At 40.7% G+C, this 23,944-nt stretch overlaps 1 protein-coding gene across 1 annotated transcript in view; it reads left to right on the top strand.

Moving 5' to 3' along the window:
• The window catches only part of rbms3 (RNA binding motif, single stranded interacting protein), a 190,716-nt gene that overhangs the window by 24,561 nt on the left and 142,211 nt on the right, over nucleotides 1-23,944 (top strand). The window contains exon 2 of the mRNA XM_088404487.1: nucleotides 14,058-14,215. Within this exon, the coding sequence (XP_088260613.1) occupies nucleotides 14,058-14,215 (158 nt within the window). The remainder of the gene's footprint in view (nucleotides 1-14,057; nucleotides 14,216-23,944) is intronic.

Below are 23,944 nucleotides of genomic sequence, written 5' to 3'. Positions count from 1 at the left end.
TCCGATTCATAAAACATTCATTTTTTTCCATCCATCCGTTAGCTACCGCTTTATCGGGTTGGGTCGCGGAGGCAGCAGCTTGAGCAGGGTTGGACACAGAGTTCCTCCCTGATGACATCCTCTCCAGTAGCGCCAGATGTACGTCGAAAAGCAGCGGTTTAGTCTTCAGCAAAAGTGCCCTCATTCAAACAAGATTGTGTATTAGGGCTGTTAGATTGCTTCACACTCCACCTTAGGATTGAGCGTGGGAGTCAAGTTCATTATGCGCTGCTGTGAGGTGAAAGTCTGAAAAAAAAATCCGCCATGCACCGAGGGCGCGATAGGAAAGGTGCAAGGTAGCGAGGGATCACTACGTACTCTCATGTTCATCCCTACCTGCCCCGCTCCCAAAATCGTATTTAATGCAGTGCATGGGTGTCCTTACACGATCCAAATAGATTCACTGAGGACAAGATTCAATACGCTGATCGACAGCGTAATTGGGGCAATCGTAACCTAATTGTTATCTTAAGTACCGCAGTAAATGACAATACTACAATAGTGCGCATGTTAAGCAATCCTCTGCATATCTTTGCATTCTGCTGGTGACAGCAGATTTGCAGCTAAGAGGCTGGAAGACTTTTCTGTTGAGTAATGCTGCTGTTGCTTCAAGGGGGGTAGTTGCTTAACACGGCGTGCAGAATCTGGCACGCCGTCTTCCTTGGCCTACTAAACTCTGCAGAACACTATGCAAAAAGTCCCCGACGGCTTGTAGAGAGGGGGTGGAAAAAAGGTGGAGTGAGACTCGGAAATAAGGCAGGAGGTGCGGGAAGGAGAAATGGAGGACGAGCAGCCAGATGAGGATTGGAGTGGATTTAGAGATAGATGAGAGCTGACTGAGGGGATTGGGATGGTAAAGCGAGGGTGGTTGGAGGACTAGCCGAGGATGAATTTAGTTATGGGAGGTTAGGCTGAGACAAACATAGAGGGAGAAATGTCCACGGTACACTTGCAATCTGATCAAACGTGCTTTTAACGAATCACGGAGGTAATACGTTTTGGACATAGTCAGTTAGTGCCTTCTAAAAGATTCAGCCCTTATAATCAGCGGATAAAGCTGGAAATTAGGCAAATGAGCAAATTCGGTTTCATCCGGAGTTGCCTAGCATTACAAAAAAGTCCCTACTCTGCACTTCTCCAAGGTCATAGGTGAGCTCCTGGCACTCAGATTCTCTCAATGTTGCACTCAGGCTCTCCTAATTAAAGGCAACACATTTAGCCGTTTGCAATTGCCCTCAAGTGAAGATAAAATAGTAGCAGTAAAACTGTTTTATGATACCCGCATTTACAGTACGAACACTATTCGGCACAATGGAATAATGATGTGCGGGTTATGATAATGGTCTTGTGTGCCCCGTGATTAAGATTGTGCTAAAATAAGAGGGGTTTGCACCAGGGTGCCATTACATGCATCTTGCAGTGACTTTTTAATTTGGCTAATATACTGTGTGTGTCTTTTTGCTGACCTCTTGAATGTCAGTGCCTTATGCAGAAGGTGAAACCGATAAGTGAAGATTTACACCACATTGTTTTTGCCGGCAGACATGCATTGATGTTACCATAGTAAAATAGGACAGTAAAATGTTTTAATATTTTGGTATGCATGTTGTGTTTTTTAAACGTTAACTGTAAGGTCGAAAAGTAGGAAGCTCGGACGAATTAGTAAATCTTAGTCTGCTTTAGGATCCTTTGGTTGCTGCATTTATTTCACCTGATTTGTACAGTACTCCAGATACGGTATACAGTAAACCACTAATATTTTTTACATATATACCGTCTTTCCCCAAATATAATATACACATTTTTTCCCCCAAAATGAAGGCTAAAAGTATGGCTGTTAGCAACAAGTGCCCATTTCAGCTAACAGTAGCTCGTGTTAGCTGAGGTTGTTACGGCATTATTACCATTAAAAGAAGCAAGCAGACCGAACCAATGTCTGAGTCCGTCCTTGTTCAAACACAGAACTATTACGAAAAATGGAGAGGAGCATATAAAAATGATGACATCTCCAGCTCGTTCAATGAAGAGAGCTCCGGTTGGAAAATACGGAAAGGGATTCCATTTGACTCATTGATTAATGGCGGTCTTTTGAGATATACACAGTCATAAACTTGGTGAAACACGGGTGTTCCTCATCTTTAGTTTTTAATGATAAATTGAACTCGAACCGCTTCACGAAGAAAAGGAACGACAACTCCTACGAGTGCACTCAACACTGGTGGGGCCTCCACTGACCACTCCCACTATGGGAATCCTGAAACACGCTAACAATGCGCAAAAAAAAAAAAAAAAAAAAAAAAACTATATAACTAACGGATATGAACACAAAAACAGGTGAATTTGAACCGGGGCCCTTGAATTATGAGGCGGACATGTACATTATACAATATTATATGAATTTATGGATATTAAAGACGCAGTACATCACTACAGTGCTACATAGGGGGGCATCTGAAACACATTTTGCAAAAAACAAACAATTGTGGAATCAAATAACCAGTGAGATGAAGCATTATGATGTGGGTCTTTGTAGTTTGTTTGTGGGCAAACTCAAAATATCGTTGCCATTTTCACTGGTGTGGCATTTGCAGTGAACTGGATTAACAATATTAATTCCACTCAATTGCAATTATTACTATGACACTCTTGTGTGTAAAGCCACCACCACATCAAATGGCCTCCTAGTACTAAAACAGTTTAAGTAATATCTATAAACGAGTGTGTATTTTTCGTGCAAAATATATAATCGGACTGCTTGTCAAAAAATAAAAAAGTTGTCACGCTATCACTCGTGCATTTAAGTGTATAAATTGTATTGACATGATGACAAACATGCAGTCTTGAAATTTGGGATTGGCAGTAACTTACGCACTCTTTGGCTGTCTCTTCCCAATTACGTTCTTATTTATGAATGTGAGCACTGCTGACCTTCTTGGAAGAGGAGACATAAATTAGTTTGTCTGGCAAACGCTGTAACAAATAGCATTCTGCCACAGCTCCAACTTCCTCTTTATATCAATCTGTCCCTTGTCCCTCTTGGCCCCCTTCCCGACAGGCATCACATTCCAGCAATAACTCTCCTCACCTGGTCAGCTGGAGCGACAAGACGAGAACAGAAATTCGAGCCGTTCAAATTGGCCGAAGGTGTGACTGTTCATTCTAAAATTTCATAGTAAGATGACTGTCAATGAACATAAGTGGTTATGAAGGAATAGTCAGTAAAAAACAAAATGTAAGTTACAAGTGACAGTTTGAATGATGATACCGGATTTTGACTTCGTGAATGTTAGTCCTGTGTGTGCATGCAAACATGAACATGCAAACTCCACACAAGGAAGCCCAAGCTAATATTTTTGATTTTTTTTATGGTGTTGTGCTATTTAACATGTATGTCAAGCTATTAATTCAGTTATACTTTACACATCTTAAATTAGCCAAATTGAATCTGGCGTATCCCGGAAGCTGAAAACCGCATTGTTGTCTTTCCCTCCAAGCCGAATCTGTTTTGAGGACAATGGAAAGAGTGAAATGCATCAACCTCCCCTTGAGTACGTGTGTAGGTGGGCAGCATCGCAGGCGCATCTCATATGACATCAAATCTCCATTTTAAATAAAGGTATCGCTCCCTTGACGATCGCATTATTTCAATTACATGCACAGTTGTAGGATGGGATAATAAATGCCAAGCCACTGAAAACGGGAACCACAATAACATAGTCATGATTCAATTATACTGCAAATAGTGTCGAAGGCAACAGTACATTATCTTTTATTTGAAGACGGAACGCTCGGAAAATTGAGCAGATACGTTTCTACGGTATATCTTTCACATTCGCCGGATTATGACCTCAGTCTTTAAACTTCATCTTCAAAAGTCTGGGGGTGACTTCATAAACATGTTACGCAATTTATCCGACTGCTCACAAAACAACAAAACAAACCAGGAAAAAAAAACAAAACACAGATGGTGGATAAGTACCATTATGCCATGGAATCTGAGATTTCAGGGTGTCTGAAGAGACCCACGTTTAGAACATGGCCTCTCTATAAAGTAAATGATGTGTTCCCCCATTATCTCACTCCATCTATCCCGCACTCTCCGCTCACACACCGGCTAGCACACAAACGGAACCAGCTGGCTGTAATGATGACAAATCAACCCAAATATTTACGTCCGTCGAGTTTCAATTTGGCTCGGCTCGCGGCTCACTCTGCATGCAGTTCCATATGGCTGCCATGGCCTTTGCAGCCAAAGTGTTGGAATGGCTCCCCGCAAGTACACTTCAGGTTCTTTTATGTCACCTAAACACCAGCTGACTGATTGTTAACGTCTGCCGATAACCCATGTTTACTGCTATCAAAGGTCTGCTATAAACATGGCTGCCGGTGTGCTTATATGGAATTTTATTTCGGAACCATCTTCGGTTGAGGTTCCTGTTTGTCCCAGGTGTTAACGTCTTTAGAGGAAGCACATTCTACACATTAAGGTTCCATGTTTGTATTGGGACTGGGCCGTAAATCGAAATTATTCGATTGCCGTATTTTCCGCCCTGTAAGGCGCACCTAAAATCCTTATTTTTTTTTTAAAAGCTGACAGTGCACCTTATAATATGTTATATATGGATCATATCATGTGGGAAATTTAAAAAGATGGCGGCGCCGCGCCTACACGAGCGCATGGCTTGATCTGGATCTATTCTGCGCTCTGCGGCTCCTGTATAGTTAAATAAAAGAGCTATTTATTCCTTTTGACAGTTGTGAAAACGCTTATATTGTCTTCATAAAGTTTATATTGTATGAATAAAGTTCGATAATTTTGCTGATTGTTTAGAATACATTCCCTTGAGTGTAGCACCATCTAGTGGGCGCATGATGTAACTCCATCAAGTGGATGCGTAATGCAATGCTCATTATTCATAATACTAAGTGCAGCACCATCTAGTGGATGCATAATGCAACAACAGCCAGTACTGTAGTTTCAACTCTATGTGCGCCTTATAATCCAGTGCGCCTTATATATGATTAATTTTTCTCTTTAGAAATCGTCCGTTCATTGATGGTGCGCCCTATAGTGTGGAAAATACGGTAATCGGTATTTTCGAAAATTGCCGATTTTGCAGAAATGGAAGAATTCGTGATGGGTGGTTTACAAGAGATGTTCACAAAAGATACCGTGATACTTCTGCTTACGAAATAGCTAGGTGGAAAAATATTGTCTTTAGCAACGACAGAATATTCTAGATAATAAAATTGTTGGCTTATGAAACACGAGACACCAGCGCTCACGCCAACATGACTGTAATGTGTCTTGACACAGAACACGGTGTCTTATCTCGCCAAAAGCTGGAAGAAGAAGACCAAAGTGAGAGAAAAACAATAGCAGAGAGAAAAAATTGGAGGTTTGGAATCTGTATGTCTCAGCAGTTTTATAATTGGCCTCAAGAACTATTGTCTCGTGTTTTGTTGGTCTCAAACCCATTTGTGGGGTTGTGTATTGTTTTTTTGCTTAAAGACTACATGACTGTTATTTTTAATCTCTACCCACCTTTCGTTCTCTATCTTAGCGCGTTATTTTTTTCTTCACCTTCTGCTTCTTCTTTTTTCATTGTCTGATTCTCATTTTTCCATGCTCCGCGTCTCTTCCTGATGGAGAACATTTGGCCGTAGAAGCCGGAGCATAGCGTTCCCCAGCGACTCGGGAATGATTTACCATTCGCGCCTCGAGCAATGGCTTTACCTCAACAATCGTATAAAAACCGGAGACAAAAGGATAAGACAATAGCGGCGGTTTCGCCTGTCTTTCGCCGCCCCGCCCTCGTCTTACGCTTTTGAGATGCGGCTGGGATTCTCAAAACACGTGTTTAAGGGCTAAAGGTTTGCAAGCAGCTATCCAGGATGGATGAGGGATTTGTGTTATTCCTGTGTTTCGAAGCTGCTGTGAATGCAGCGGAGCGCAGTGCAAGCTGTTAGTTCTGGCAGTTTGGAAGGGATGCCTTTGGGAATACGCTTGTCTTTTAAGAGTCTTTGCACACACTTTGCCAGAATGAATTAATTTAGCATGCGCGACAGCCATTTTTTTTCCTTTCCATTTAAGAATACTGCCTGTTTTTTTTTTTTACTTCTACGTGTCTGAACGCAGAAGAAAAGGAGATATCATTTAACCAGCAAATGCGAAAGAATATAGTAGCGGTTTTGTGTGCTGGATTAGGGGAGGGATGTGGTTGGTTTTGCGATATTGACTGTGTAGACCCAGCTGACCTGATGCTAGCGCTGTGCGAGGTCTTGCAGGCTTTCTATGGCCACCTATAAATCACGGCCAATTACCAGACTGATGCTCACTCCACTCTCCCCGAGCTATAACTGTACAGGGAGGAAGGGAGAAATGGAAGCTATATCTCCCATCTTTTATACCGCTCAATGCAATGATGCCTTTTGTATACCAAACAAGTCTTAGTTCCACATTTAATGATGATTAGAACAGAGAAGAGGTGATGTTAATTCAAGAGTTTATCTCATGCCCGTCCTCATTAGGATCTGCCACTGGGGTGGCTGGCTCAGGGGGCGGGGTACACCCTTGTTATAAGAGTGGAATTTGAAAACGACTCCACGAGGAAACCAAAAACCAAGTTCATGGAATGAATCGCACCTTGAGCGTGGCACCTTGGACCGCTCGGTCATCTTGATACTTTGTGCGGGAAGCGCTGCACCGGCGGGTGAAAAATGCACTATGAGAAAAACTTGCTCAAGGACATATATCGTATACATTTTGGCCTTGTGACTGTGGTCCATAGCTGGTCTTATTCCAGCAGCTGAGTAATCTTTCGGAAAATATCTTAACAGCAAAGCAAGACTCAACACATTTAAAAAGTCTTCATATTTGCACATTGGCCTTTCAAGTTCTTATTCCATGACTTACTTTTGTGGTTCTAGGGCCTATCAAGAAGGACTGGATGTGCCATTACGAGCTTAAATTTTTTTTAAGACGCTATATAAATGTGGCACAAAAATAATGCCGAATTGCGAATATGATGTTGTGATCTCCCCAACCATACATTCAAACCATTTCTTTGAATGCAGTTTCATCTTGAGGAAAACTAAGCAAACTCTAAAGTTCTCGCAGTCGGACACACACATTTTTGCCTTCGTGCACATTTTTCGTGCACATTTTTGCTGTTTAATAGGCAGACTTGGTGCAACGTTTGCAATAATGAAAATCAAATTGCACTGCTGACTGGTCAGCGAATGTGAGTGTGTTGTTAGTCTGCATGGGTGTTAGGGGGCGGTGATCAATTTGTGACATCACAATGTGTGGATCCAGTCATTTTCTTGGATTCGGTGGGGTTGGTTTTGAGAACAGAAGTGTGCAGGAATGAAAAAATTCATTTTAGGATGATTTTGTCGAGCACACAGCCTGTTGACAAATATATATATATATATATATATATATATATATATATATATATATATATATATATATATGCACTTGTATGTCCTTTAAAATGCTGAGGACAGACTGAGTTCTACATTGCTTACATTTCTACCTCATTTGTAACGGTTAAAGATCTTAAACCAGTGAGAATAACTGAATAAATAAATGACTCGCACGTAAGAATGATGTTGAATTAATACAGCACTTTAAAACGGTAATTCCTGCAAGAGTGGAGATGGATTTGGAGACAGAAGAGGGGGGGGGGGGGGGAGAGAAAGAAATAAAAGAATAAGAGATTTTGCCTGAGCGCGAGAAGTCGCTAGTGTGGGAGAATTGCTAGTTATGACACTTCAAAACTCTCCAGGAGGTAAATGAGAAAAACCTCCATTCTTTCTTCTCCCTACCCAGCTGTGACATGCTGCGACAGAGGCTTACTGGGGATCCAATTTGCCGCACTGTATTTTAGAAGATCGGAATGCTTTACACAGCCCTAATTTAGTGAGCCAACATTGGAGGGGCGGTCCAGCGCTGGAGTCAAATACTCAGAAATATTTAGTATCAATATGATAAATCTAGCAAATGGTATGTATTGACGGTTTTACATTCACATGACCACTCGAGGAAGACGCATTGTGTATTTTTGTAGATTTTATATGTTTTTATCACATATATCTCCTGTATAAAAAGTACTAAAAAGAGGACAGACGAGCATCTTGTGACCTATTTTTATGCCAAGCTTTTTATGCACAAACAAGGTGTTATTATTTATTTTGACATTTTCCTCAATGTGCACGAGTAGAAAGGAGTGTTTGCGATCTTTGTGGGAATGAAGACCGCTTTGCAAATCGAAGCAGACATCTAGCCACTTTTTGGCATTTAAATTGCAAATAAATAATCCTTCTAGAGAGAAAAACGTTTTTTTTTTTAATTTAATTGCCTTTCATCGGGGAACATACACCCCCAAAATTTAAAGCAATATTGCACTTTGCATATATATATTGGTCATTGGTCGATGATCAGGTGCCAAACGCGTGTCTTGTAGGAGTGCCCGTGACGTGAGCTGATTTATTGGTTGATCGTCCGGTCAGGGTTGTCCAAGTTGTTGTACCTCCAGCAGATGTCTCCGAGTGAACCTCTCACGCGGGTGGAATACGATGAAGAAGAAACGAGAGCGTTGGGAAGATGCTATAAAGAGCGCTGTTGTAATCAATTGACATTTTGAGTTTCTGTTATCACGTTCATGTGCGAGGGCTGGCTGTTACTTCGAGGGCAATACCGAACCCCGGCGTTCTCTGACTACAGCCAATGAAAAAAAAAAACGGGAAGGGATGACAGCACAGTTAATGTACACGGTTTAATAATTAAAGATTTCAGTAGATATGTGCACCACAGTAATCTTTGCTTGAAGTATTAATACTTTTCACATTTTTAAATTTCACATGACACTGACACAAATGTCTAATTACAAAATCAATGTCTCGACACTAAAACGTGTAAAATGGTCAACCGAAGTCGAAGCAATGAAAAAAAATTGCTCTTCCTGCATGCATGTCTCATGAGATCATGTCGCACCTGCATGCATTCCTAATCCTACGGGACGTGTTTTTCCCCCCCCTTTAACCTTCGTTAACCTTGGTCTTTGCCTCGCACCAAGCAATGTAAGTAATGGGCTGGACTTGACCCTCACTGCCTCATTGTGTAAGATTTCAGCTCCTGACCTTAAAAAAATGAAAGCAAATCGATAGGGCGGGACACATGAATTCCAAAGCCCAGGATGCAAGCCAAGACTGGAGCCTAGGGAGGAAGAGGAGGAGGAGGAAGGCCTTTGCGTATTAGTGGGGCTAAAACAAAGAAAGCGTGAGAACGAGGCAAAAGCTTTCAATTAACCTTCAGCGCCAACAGCAACTTTGTGCGGAGTCCGCGCTTTGTTTGCTATTATGTTTGTGTCACGCATCGTGCTGTACCGTATAATATAGTGCGTTTAATAGAAGCTAGTGGACACGCTTTGCTCGGGAACATAAGGTGGAAGCAACAGGGAACAGCAGGTACACTTTATGCATGCTAACGTAATGACATGCACCTTTCGGACCCGTTTACACTGCCTGTTAAAAGCCAGTACTTTAAGCTAATTTTTTCCTGGTTGGCGATCTGTATAAATGAAAGCAACCGCGCAACACGGTATCTGAATCTACTGGGTTTTATGGAAAAAGACCGAAGCCGTATAAAGCGATAGCTTTGATGTGTCATTTTGTGGGATCAGTAAGAGATGCTGCATCCTGTATTCATTCAAAGTAATTATATAACTCTGATATTAGCCAGCAAAGTGATTATAACCGATTAAACACATAATTGATTATTAGTGACTGAATGGTTATAAGAGGACATTTGGGCCAATTTATGTTAAATCTGAAATCAATGAGAGGAATCCAGTGAACTGCATACCCTGTGGTGGCTGGTGGAATGTGTGTAATTTGAGGTGTGTATGTGTGTGTGGAAGGGGGGCACCGTCCTTCCATCCATCTTGACAACCACCCATCCATCTACAAACAGTACAATGAGTCCTGAGTCCAAAAAAAAAACATTACCGCCCTTATTGCCTACTTTATTATTTGCTCGATAATGGAATGTAGTCCGCTCCAGTGAACGGAATAAGAATTTCATTGTGTGGTATTACTATGCATATGACAATAAAACTCTTGAATCTTGAATTCAAAAGAGCTCTTCAAAACACTGTCTCTTATTTTTAGTTCGTTTAAAAACATCAGCATTAAATAAATGAACACCGGGATTGCAATGAACGTCAAACTTAATGTGTTTAAGTGCTGGAACATTAAATATTGTTTTCAATATTATAATTAAAAAGTAATTAGGCTCGTTGGAAATTGTGCTTCAATTTGACGTATGGAAAAGTCTAAGAAAATAAGCATTCAATAACTCCTTGTTCTCTTTAAAACATAATTACTGTATTTCCTAGGTTACGGGTGCCATTTCTGTATTTAGCGCATACACAAAGCACAACTATTATTATTACTGGGCGCTAGCTTAAATATTATGCAATATTATTACAATTTTAAACACAAAACTGTGTCTGGTTGTACCTAATTGAAATATTTACAATATGTACTTACCGTGTTTTACCAAGTACAAGTCGACCTTGCTTTTAATTAACCCCCCTCCTTATTCCTATTTGTTATTATTTTTGCAATTGAATTCATGTTATTTAAACAGATATGTAGAAAAAAATGGTCTATTATAAGTTATGTGGTTATAAATTGACCCCCCTAATATGGGGGTTGAAAATAGGAAAAGAAATTTGACTTCTACTCTGAAAAATACTGTAGACTTGTTTTCCCGTGCGTTGTTTTTGCAATTTCTGCAATGTGTTATTTGTGTAAGTTGATTTATTTTCACATGGCGTTTATGTTTGTGCGGCATTAATGTGATGGAGTTGCAGTGGCGGAGGCATAGCTGTTGCGATGAGGCGTATGTGTACGCGTTAACGCTTGAAAAATGAGGCTGTCGTACAAAAAGTTGACTGGAGCTTTTCCCTCACTGTGTACTGTTGTTGGAATTATAACACATTTACATTAGCATTATTATTATTATTGACAGATAAGCTGTTGTTTTTTTTAATAAATATAATCATTTTAACTACCGTATTTTCTGCACTATAAGGTGCACGTAAAAGCCTTTTTAAAAAAAAAAAAAAAGCCTTATAATCAGGTGCGCCTTATATATGGATCAATATTGAGATTGGACTGATAAAGTAAGCTTTACCTGTTTCTTTTGTGTGTTTATTATACTATTGAGAGTTTAGAGTTATTATTTGAGTTATTATTGTTATTAATTTGAGTATTACTATATTGTGATTGAAAGTTTTAAAAGATGTCATTAATTGAGGGTGCGCCTTATAATCCAGTGCGCCTTATATATGGAAAAGGTTTTAATATATGTCATTATTGAGAGTGCGCCTTATAATCCGGTGCGCCTTATACATGGAAAAAGTTTTAATATATGTCATTAATTGGGGGTGCGCCCTATAATCCAGTGCGCCTTATATTACAGGAAATACAGTATATTTATAGGACGCAGGTCACAAGCAGATTGCAAAATGTTCGAGGCATTGAACCCAAACCTCCAAAGCTTTAAAGTTCACCGTCTCTCGTCTAGTTCTCTCTTATCACTTGACATGAAATTGCGGTCCAGTGTGTGTATGTGTGTTTGTGCCCTGTGAGTAGCCGACTATTAGTTCCACTTAGCTCAGCATGGTAATTGGCCGTCCATTGATGGACGTGGCTCCCTCTTCACGCTCAGTGGACCCCGGCACTTTGTCTGAGGACTTGGAGGCGACACGCTGGCATGGTGCACACGCTTAAAATAGCGCATCAAATCAGCCATGCTCCAGCGAACGCTGCTAACATGTGGGGAAGAATGGAGAGCTAATGGTGTGTGAGTTGATGTGCGTGTTAAACTGCGCGCGCATCTGCGTGTGTGTGTGTGTGTGTGTGTGTAAGAAACTGCGGGTTACTAGGGTTCTCTCTGGGGAGGGCAACGGGTTAACTTGGTTAACCAGAGGTGATGTTTAGTCACATGCACTCCCCTCCTTTTTCTGTCCTCTTGCCATCCATCATTCCAGAGCGGGGTTTCTTTCTTACGATCGTCTTACCCCTTGTTGTTTTTTAATCGCTCTTTTGATCTTTTACGCTTGTGCCCACCAAGATGCGATTCCCCCTGGGTGTCGGTATGTGCAACGCTGCTGCTCAGATATAAATAGCAATGAGCTGGAAAATTCACTCACGTACCATACATCAACTGCACAACAAGCCTGCGTAATCTACCGTGTTTCTGACACGCCGAATAGCTCCTCCCATTTAAATCCTGATTGTCTTTCGGAAAACATTCTCGTTACTCTCCCACGGGGAGTCATTTTCCGTCCAATCCAATTTATTTTAAATGGAGGTGATTTGCTCATCATCTTACTTGGGATGTTCTTTATCAACGTGAGCATGGAAGTTTGCCTTTTGCTGTTCCTCCCCCCACCCGCCGACATTCGTGCCGGCTTTTTCGAGCACACGCCCAAACGCTGAAGGAGACGAGTCAAGCCGTCTTTTCCTTTTCATAAACTGTCAAAAATGATCCACTTGCATGATATGGCAAAAGTTTCCATGCCATATCAAACATAATAATTAATGTGTGATACAAAAAATAAATAAACAAAAATGGGGTGATCTTTTTTTTATGCATTACAATAAATGGTCCATTATGTTTCCAGTACCCTCATCAAATAACTAAACCTCTGAAGTAAGGTTGTTAGGTATAAATACTATAATATTTACTACAATACAAAATTATTGACCTATTAAACAAGTGTTAAAGACTGAAGAAGAATGATATTCAGAGCCATAGTATGCAGTTTTATTTCATTTTCATCTATTATTTACAGATATGTGCTATGACCCCGCTTGTGAGGCCGCAGTCGATTGGCTACGGCAAGGCTGTGTGAAATATGCATATAAGGTATTATTTTCCAGTGTTTGGTTTATTATTTGATGTCACAGAGCCGGAGCTTTGTTGTCTGATGGACGGAATGACTTGGATGCTGATTTGAGCCTTCTTTTCTATTGCTGTAATTTAAATGTGAGGTGTCAGTTGAAAAGACATTTTTACGTTGAGGGGAGACAAAATGTCAGCCATCATTTACATTTCATCCGCCAAACTAATTTAATAGACGTGTTTGAAATTCCCGCATGGTTAACGAGATCCTTGAGGGACTAGCCAAAATGTATTCAAGTGATTAAGATATAACAAAAGGCTCAAGTAGACGTTCTAAAGCGGAGGTAGTCAAATACTCCAATAGAAATATTCAGGCCACATGCATACAGTAATATTCAAGTAATATGTCGTTTCTGTTAAATATGAAGGGTTGAATATACAGTCAAGCCAAACTACTTTTGTATTTTTCTCATATGTTTACAGTTCATTTACTCAGTCTACTCTGTAATATGCTCATGTATTCATGTATTACTTCTTCATTATTACTGTCCTTGTTGTTCTATTACTGTTTTTGTTTTATTGCCTACCTTATTATTTGCTCATTTATGGAATGCATTCTGCTTGGGAAGTGAACAGAATAAGAATGTCATTGTGTGGAATTATTATGCATATGACAATAAAAACTCTTGAATCTTGAGTGTGTCATCCGGAAAACCACTTGAGGCCAGACTCAGCAGAAGCGCGGTAATAAATTCACGAAGACAGACATTATATGTGGGCTTTTCAGCGTTACTCTAGTTCTTATGATTAATTTCTTCCTTATTTGTGCATGTGTGTGGTTTTCTTACAGAGAGTAAACACAGATTAGCAAGCGAACCCAAACACGGGATGGATGATAACAATAACATTCAAGAACACTTTGGTCGAATTAAAAAAATAAAAAAAAACTACAATCGGCATGCTGATTTCAAAATGGCTGTCATTTGTTTTTCAAACACTTTATTTCCCCTAAGCTTACCATTTAGAAACATTTGTTTTCACCTGAATAAGTAAGATTATTATTTACAATGGATCTTTTCCTTCCGTGTGTTCCCAGCAGCCCTATGCTCCACCCCCTCATCCCATGGCTCCTCCCAGCCCCAGCACCAACAGCTGCAGCCAGGGAGCGGCAGAGCAGCTGAGTAAGACCAACCTGTACATCCGAGGCCTGCCACCTGGGACCACGGACCAGGACCTCATCAAGCTCTGTCAACCGTAAGCACCTGGAATATTCATAATTCTATATCAAAATACCAGCTGGATATACTCTGTGTATTATCTTGACCGTTAGGTGTTTCTTGCTGTTGTTTTGAAGTGAATAAATCACAAGTCAATTCAAATTAATTCATTTCTTTAACTTGTATGTTGTAGCACTACTTGGTAGAGAGACGGAAATATGACATGAATAATAAAACTTGCCGCCATCATTTGAACTCAGGCTTGTTAGGAAGGTCCACCTGGGAATTTGGATTGTGTTTTTCGTCTCTTTTTCTGTGGAATTGATTTAGTTTTGTGGCCCAATTTTCCACCTTTGCCTTGTCAAGTGTATTTTCTTTTAGGTTGTGTGAATTATTAATAATTAAAAGCAGCCTGTGAGACCTAAATAGATTTCAAGCTGAGTAATGGAGTAAAAATGAAAGGCACACTAAGCTTTAATGAAGCAAAGAGCAGCAGTATGTTGGATCCTAACTGGCTTTAAATCAAATGCAATAATCGATACCTTTGACACTTTTTTTTTTCATTACACCCTATTTTTTTTTTTTTACCAATAAGCAGTTATATCCACGGTCATACACTTAGTGGAGAAAACTACCATAATTCCCCGAATATAAAATGCACCCTTGTAAAGAGCTTTGCTACGACTTTCCTGCATTAGCATCTTTGTTTTTTGCTATCGTTAGCCGTATGGCAGTGGGTGTTGGGTGCTTCGCATTTATGCGGTAGGCCAAACCTAAATTGCTTCTGTGGAAAGTACACTGAACCAAAAGAATGCTTGCTACCTTTATCAAAGGGGCCATTGGGGCATTTTTTTAGAAGTTAAACTCCCAAATGCACGTCCATCTTCACCTTCTCATTGCCCTGCTACCCAGGTTATGACAAACACATAGGCAGCCAATCAGAGTCCACTTCAGGGTGTGATTGACCTACATTCAACTCCCAACAACTCACGCATAAGAAATCAGATACATAAAAACAGAAGTAATTGGCATACAGAGAGAAACAGAGATTACATTTTAGACCACAACGATTAAAAATAATCCTGCTTTAACTGTGATGGAATAAATTAAATTAAATACCAACATCACGACATGTAACATTAGGAGACCACACGACCGTCTTTTTGCTCTGCCCCTTACAGTTGTCATCATAGTAGAAACCAGTTGCTGTTTCCAACACACGATGTAATTAAGCACTCAAAATGCCAATTTGATCAAACTAAAACGCAATTACCAACCAACACAATTGCAAAAGGTCGTGCACAATATAGAATTACGTACAAAAGGTCATGTTCAATCCTGTGTGCACCCAATTACACCGCCATCAACTATTTGTAGGGAATTTTAGAGACCCACAGAGCTACTCTTACAGTTCTGCAAAACGTTCTTGATAGAGAAACCGCACGGGCCTGCCTGCACAAAGCTCAATAAAGCCTAATAAATCCTAGATTGGACCACCTCCCCCAGGAATCGCAGACCAAGACCTCATCAAGCGCAAACACACAGTCAGAGTGGTTTTGGCTCTCTATGAAATTCTCTCTCGTTCGCATAGACACATAAAAGTGAACACACACACGCAACTAGCTTTCTTTAGCTCCATAAAGCTTGTTCACATTTAAAACAGTGAAAAAAGGTCACGGTCGTTAATGGGAGGCGAGGCCTGCGGATTGGGAAATGCCGGCCTCAAAATGACGGTCTACTTACATAATCCTTTGTTGGATATGTTTTGATAAGGGCCCAAACATGATTCGACTGTTCTTCTGAGATGGGAACGTCTTGTCTACTGTGATAATTCTCCCGGCAAGTATTTTAAAAGTCAAGCAATATATATACAGTGGACCCCCGCTTTACGAATTTAATCCGTTCCGCAGTAAGGATCATAAGGCGGAATGGTCCATGGCGGGCAATAGAAACCAATGGTAACTAGCTAATGCGTGTAAAAGTGCTATTTGTATATAATATATATGTAGGTATTTAAATAACTTCATAAATAAAACATATCTTAAGGATTTATTTACCTTTGCAGTGATGTGACGAGCTTGTTACGGCCATATTCCTTAGCAACGGTAGCTTAGCCTAGCCTTCTTCGTATTTCTTGATTATCTCCATCTTCGTTTCTACACTAATCATCTTCTTACTTCGACCTTTAACATCACAAGTAATCTTGGGAGCCATGGCTCACCAATTCATGTTTGAATTAAGCACTAAATTGCTCAATCAATAACATATTGTAAGCACTCACATGAGAACAAATCTTTAACAAGCCGCCATTTTGAAACCGTGACTCCGACCAATAGCGGACCAATATCTTAGGGAGACATGACGCTGACCAATAGCAAACCAGCATTGTAGTAACGTATGTATGCCGCGCTTGAGAAAATAAGTTGTTGTTTTTGATGTTGTGAGGCAAAAAAAAAATCATTAAGACAGAAAGAAAAAACATTGCAGTCCACAACATAAAATGAAAAAAAGGTAAGGCAGGGATGTCGTAAACTGGGGGTCCACTGTATATATTTTTTTTCCATACGGCCCCTTACAAATTCCATAGAGGCCTGAAAGGCTTTGAAAATTACACGAAAAGTAAAAGCAATGAATAAAAACATACCTTAGATACAAACTGCATCAAAAATGATTAAGTATATGACCGTTTACGTTCTAATTCATCGTCCACGTCTGACACGAAACTGTCTAACCGCCCTCCAATGGACCCCCCATCTTTTCCCAACCCCATCACTTCCTGTCTATGTGCGTTTTGTATCAAAGTGCCCCCAAGGTTGCTCCAGGTGTACTGTGCCGGTAAAAATTCAATGCCGCCGAATCTAATTATCCACGCGATGCTCCAATGGCAGACGTACGGTAGCGTTCGACTAAAGGTCAAAATCCGGAGTCAGTGGCAACCCCTCTCATGCCCACTCCAACAGCCGACATATCCAGACTGTCAGCTGGACCATGTTAAACATTAATGCTGACTAAAAATGGCACTGGGGTTTTCGGATATTAAAAAACTTTCTATTACATTAGCTGGCTAAGCTGTTTTTCCTCTTATCAGTATCATGGGCTTGTCTGCCGTTTCAAAAATGTGCGCGTGCGTGCATATGTGTGTGCGAGGGAGAGACTGAAGCCAAATTGTCGAATCACATACTTGCAATGAAAAGAAAAGCCTGCCACTATCTCCATTGCAGGCATACCACAGCTGAAGTGATGCATTTTTGACAGCAGGCCGTGTTTTTTGCTCCCAAAGGCTTTGAAAGATGCCAAGAAAAGCATTTGAACTGCGGTTGGACCCCCTCTGTTATGAACTGTAATTTTTCACTGCCACAATCTTGGCACATTTTCATTAACCTCCTAAAGTTCACACTCCCTTCACGGAAGAAAAGACCTTTCGAATTCTGAATTATGTATTAAAACCACCGCACATAATTAAAGTATGTGTTGTTTACTTACCACAATCACAGTGTGATCGTTTCATATTTTCCCCAGAGCCATCATTTTGAAGAAAAGTTTCATAGAATAATTCCTCCTGTCCCGGAATCGGAATCAAAATGTTATTATGTGGTCTGACAAGCAAGCCACAAATAGAGTGCTCCACATTTTTGGGAGGGAATTTTGTCAACCTTGACCCGGTCCTACTCTATTAAGTGCTCATGTAAGTGTAGTTTAAACTGAGGTGTAACGGTTAATTGGAACTAAGGGCAGGAATTGTAATTGAAATTGGACCCAAATGGTCATGACCACTCCTTGATGCGATGCAAAAAGTACCTGATACCAAAAAGCAACTGATATGAACAGAAAAACTAAAGAATCTAAAAGAAGGGAAGCAGCATGACTGGAGCGCCATTTTTATCATATGAATTTATATGCACAGATATACTGTTCAGATTTTGCTCACAGCATCATAACACAAATAGGTACAGACAAAGTAAAATACGGCTTTTGATTTGTAATGAATGAACACCTTGTTGTTATATGATTTGAACGAATGAACCATTGATATCGCTACGCAAAATGCCATTGGACATTGATGACAAATGATCACTGTAATTGGCTGTTAACTGTGGGCAGACATTTTGTCAAACGGCCATTTTGACGACAAACATATACCTACCAAGCACTGGAGGAAACCTAGGCGGGCACGGGGAGAACATGCAAACTTCATAAAAAATATAAATCTCAGTTCTAAAGATTCGTCTTAAGTTAATGTGATATTCACACTGAATTTAGTGTGAACTACATCCACAGCCTTCTCATAATATTTGGAACGATTAACCAATCGTGGTCGGACGAGTAATGAAATGGATCGGGCGCATGCTTATTCATTGTTCTATTCAACCGGATCGGTTTTTAATTCTTCACAGCCATCGGCCTGAAATATCGGTGCGCGGACAAGCCAAAGGAATGGAAAGCGGCTTTGTTGGGTGTACGGCCAAATAGCAAGAGGCCTCTTAGTTGCCTGGCTGTGATTGAACGCGGATGAACAGAACAACCGCTCCTGTGAGAAAAAAAATCTCTTGGCCGCAAGCAGCCAGGTTGGGGCACGGAGCCAAACCAAAGCTCAACATTAGTTCCATCCAAACCAATGATTTTTGATGCCAAAATGTACAAGTCGGCCTGCAGACCCCAAAACTCTGCAGGGTAAAGCAGACTTTACAAGCCATTAAACCCTCCGATGATTAAAGGGACTCGCAGTCTCGCTTGTGGAATCTCAACATGGTTCTCATCACATTTTTTGGACTTAACGGTCCAACCTTAGAAAGTGAGGGATTTGGTTCGCTCTCATCTGGATTAACACAGACGGGGCGCATTTGACATTCTTTTCCCCCCCAAACGTGCTCATTACTTCTCATTTGGCTCCTCCCACCTATCCATCTGCTTCTCCTCGCCTAATTTGCGACTCAGGGCTGTACTTTTGATCACAATGGCTCCCCGCGCCCCGGCAGCGCCCGATCAAACGGAGCAGCCGAACCAAAGTAAGGGCTTATCACCATCAATTGCCCAGATAACCTCTCCCGCGTGCGTTGGCGCGATGACGCTTGGACGACAAATGCATAAGGTATGCTAAGTAGGAAAGTAAGAGGTGACCCTGGGACCACCTGCTTTAGGGAGCTGAAAGCTGCATGCTCAACGGCGTTGGATTATTTCGAATGACTCTCCGAGGTCTACTGTTGACACTTGCTGCCTGGTAATCAGAGATGCCCCGTGCGGGTTCTGTTTGAAAACAAACCATCTGAGGAAAGATGTGTGTGCTAAGGTGTTCTGGAGAAGATTCAAAGACTCGGACCGGACCACACACACTCATGCTACACACACACTTGGCTCACGAGTCAATCGCGCTTCAAAATAGTCAAATATGACCTTGAGTATTGTATATAATTGTTGCTTGATTTAGATTTAATAACAGAAGGAACAGACATCTAAACACTCCTGCATACATGGTGGGACTTTTTCGATGATTTTTTTGTGAAATCAAAGGAGAAAGCGTTGAACAACAAAACACCAGGGAGTTGAAATTTAATGCTAATTATACAATCATGTTAAAGTTCCAAATGCAACCATGCTGCAAATTCTAAAATGTTGCAGCTTGGCGTACTAAATAATTACCATGCATATGTTCATGGGTACCATATATGTATATGTATTTATATATACTTTTTTTTTGCTGCGGGTAACTAGTAAATTTAGTTTTACTGGGATGTTTTTGTGTAAACATACAAGAGATAGCGACAGGAATGCGCTGATTGCCACATGCTGAGCAGAAGCATCTGCTGTCTTTGGAAGCGAGACCATTTTTATGTGTAAAATGTGTTTGTTTTTTTTTCCCTCACAACCTCCCTTTCTGTTTTCACTCTCTCACAACATAGCACTCTTTGTCACTTCCATCCTCACTTATTTTCCTTCCCACCTTCTCCCTCACCTTCCATCATCTATTTTCTCTCCTTTATGATGTTTATCTCTCCATTTATCTGCACCAACATTTTATTGGACAGACCAAATCGCAAACGCTGAGCCTTCTTTCCAAAAGTCGATTGTAGACTGCGGGTGAGCAGAAAAATGGATTTGGCTTTGGGCTGATATTTGAAATCTATCCACCGTAACTTTATCCATGGCTTACACATGCTTTGATTAGTTAAAGTTTTGGTGCAGAACTCAAACACTTTGAATGCACGTTGAGCTTAATGGCTTCCATCTAGCATATCATTCATAGCACCTGGTGATGTTTTGTTGCGCGCAAAAAACGTACGACTTAAATGAGTGATTGATCGTGGAGCATTTCTTTGTATACACAGAAATGAGAAACAATGAAACTTCAAAAACTGTATAGCAGTTCATGAAAAAAGTTCAATATAAGTCGTCAATGTATATGTTTAAAAAATAAAATACAAAGACACCTTCAGTTAAGATTCAAGACCATGAGTTTCCTTCAACGGTGGCCCATTGTCGTGGTACGTTGGATAATTTTATTCCACAACCTAAAAATAATAACAACAAAAAAACGACAACATGATAAAAAGATCTGATGCTGGGTTATGCTTGGGGATGAATAACAGCTTCAAGGCTATGTGAAGTTCTCAGTGGTGTCCTCATGACGTCAGCTCCGTGCTGGTGGAGCCAACAGCTGCTCAGCCTTCTGCCAGGTGTCCGACATCTCAACTTATTTGTCTTTGTGCCATTGTGTCCAGCTGCCTCTCTGTTTGCACTTGAAACTTTACTTTGCATGACTCCTCTTGTAGCTTTTTCTCGTTATTATAGTCATGTTTAAATACAATAATAATAGAAAACAAGAACGTGGAAAGATGTTTTTGATTATATTGTATTGTATTGTATTGTATTGTATTGTATTGTATTGTATTAATCAACTCTAATACATGTAAATCAACAGTTATATTTTGGTTAGTTCGTCAAGGGATGATTCAAGGTTATATCTCTACGCATACCAAAATAGTAGCTTTGCTGAAATTTTATATTTCGGCTGTAGTTTATTATTTTGCATGCTGGATAGAAAATGCACTGATGAAGGATTGCAGTAGTTATTGTCTATACGAACAATAATAATCAAGCACCATTATCAGCGCAGTATTGGATTCTGCTGGTGTGATAAACATGAGCAAAAATATCTCCGTGTCACAGTATTAAAATTACTATTTTTTCTTTTAATGAACACAATCTATTATAATTTTATACAAAATATTGGATATTCAGCATGTTAAAAACAGTGTAGCATGTTTATTACAAATGAATAAAAAGGTATGTTTACATTCTTCCTGATTTTTAAATCTACACGGCATTAGATCTACACAGCAAGTCACAGTGTCTGTCCCATTACTGGTAAGCTATTTTTCAGACAAAAATCCATGCATGCGCTGATTTTAAAAAAAACAGCAATTGCCATCTAATTATTTTCACAGAGGCAGCATGTTGAGTCAACTCTGCTGGCACTAATGATACCATATCAGGGCTAGTCATATTATTAAGGAACTGCTTGTAAGATCCAAAAAAAGCAAGGAGGGTGATTTGAACACTCATTTTTGCTCATATATTATTAGGCAAACTATGGTTTATTTGAAATTGATCATTGGTCATTGTCACCAAGTTTCTGAAGGATTTTACTGTCATGCGCAGCACTAATAATGCTGCGTGTTTTCTGACGTGTACACTGATAAGCGGGTATCTAGGTCAAGAAAAAAATGCTTTGACAATTTTTTTTTGGGGGGGGGGGACCCGAGATACTCGCTTACTTTGTGACTCATTTCAGCCGAAAAATACTATCTGAATCGGTGGTCCTCTACGGGTTTTGTCTCAGTCTGGCTGGCCACCACCATGTACAGTTTAGTTTCTTGTTACTTTCTGTTTACCGCTTATTCTTTCCTTCACAGGCAGATTCTGTTTACTTCAACTTGCAAACCAAAGTTAGATGGGAAAGCTGGACTCTAATTGCCTGCAGTCACGCACATTTCCGCCGTCTCTGATTGAGTAAATCTGCTCACAGCTTGCAGCTGATCACATATCACAATCCTTGATCGTATTATACAATTCAAGCGTGTTGGTGAGGCGTTTTTAATTTTTTTTCCTGCATTGGTCGGCCGGGTCCCAAATGGGCCAGTACCGGTCCGCTAACCAGTGATCGGGGTCCATTGACCTGAAACCTATTATTTCTATATCTCAGTGCATTACCCTTAAAACAGCATGATATAGCATGTAAAATGAAATGTATGATTATAATTGTGAGATTGGATGGATGGATGGACAAATAGAAAACTAGCTAGGTGGCTAGCTTAGCTCAGGAATTTTCCATTTGGGGTTTTGGCGGTGCGTCCACATAGAGAAGATCCTAGTACTCCACTCTTACCAGCCGTCCTAATTTGGACTTTTACGCACGCAGCGACGCCCTCGTAACAAGTTGGGATTCTAGCCAACTCTCTCTCTACCCACGGACAGCAAAAAAAAAAAGCCACTATTTTCACCCTGATGCTGGAAACGGAATAGGATTGTACCATTTCTTCTCCATTTAGCAACGGTGTGTGGCATCCCGGCTGGCCTCCGCATAACACACTGAACTCCCGCTGAACTATTTTGAAACATTCAGACAGCTGTCAAATAATGTTTCACATCATCCAAACGCTGGCATCTTGAGCTTGATCCATAATTGCGTCATTAGGATGAGTACGGGATTGCCCCCGGACAAAAGAAAAATGAAGGATACGGAACAGGAAGAAGCAACGCTCGATGTCACTGAGATAATAAGAAAGCCAGGGTAGAGGAGTAGACGTTGGAGATAGGAGAAGATGGATGAGGAGGGGGAGGGCCGAGGGCTAGCGGAGTCAGAGATAAGAGGCCGCGAGAGTGATTGAAATAGGATTAGCCGAGACAGGCCCCGCATCCCGGCCTCAGCATCACAGTGTTAAACCTGCGCTTCACAGGGACCGCTTCTGTCACATCAAAGCTTCCCTCAGGCCCGCCTGCCATCGGGGCCACCGAGTCGCCGGCAGGGTTGTCCGCAGCCGCACACCACCACATCCATGCATATCACGCTCTTACCTGTATGTCTCCTTTATGGGCAGGAGGCTGCTGCTGACTTCCACTCGCCTTTTCATCTCGTAGCTGCACTCTTGTCAGGGCTATTTGGACCAAATTGATGGGCCATCTCTTAAAATTCAGCGAGGCAAGGAGGAATGAGTTGGCATTTGAAATACTGTGTAATACTTCCCCCAAATGTGTGACGACCGAATCCCCATACTGAGACATATAGTTGTGCCCGGAATTCTTCATATCCTGGCCAAAACCGATTGAAAATGACATTTGTTTGATGGATATATTCAGATTAAAAATGATGCAAAGAAGCGGCTGTGTTGCTTCGTAAATATTGTTGAAAAATATTCTGCATTTTAAACATGTTTGATCATTCAGGAATTTTAATATTCTTCTGGGCTGCCTCTGGATTTCGGGTCCGTTGCACACTAACCTAATGAAGAGCTGTCGGTCTCAGAAAATTCACTATGAACACACTGCAGCGACGCCATTTTCTACGTACCTTCTGCGCAGGTGTTTAATGTAGTACTCCTCCGTGCCATAGGTGGCGATACTCACCGTTTCTACCGTGTGATGTGCATTTTTTGCAATGCATTGTGAGGCACCCGATGTCACATCCGTAGCTTAATTTCTACATAAACAAACAGAATTCTTTCATTTTCACTTACACTGGATCTCCTTGTGCTTTATTGTCCTGGTAGCC

The sequence above is a fragment of the Hippichthys cyanospilos genome, chromosome 21, assembly GCF_059441005.1.
Source record: "Hippichthys cyanospilos isolate Australia breed blue-spotted pipefish chromosome 21, RoL_Hcya_1.0, whole genome shotgun sequence".
NCBI classification, from domain to species: Eukaryota; Metazoa; Chordata; class Actinopteri; order Syngnathiformes; family Syngnathidae; genus Hippichthys; species Hippichthys cyanospilos.
This window is presented reverse-complemented; position numbering and strand designations above follow the sequence as displayed.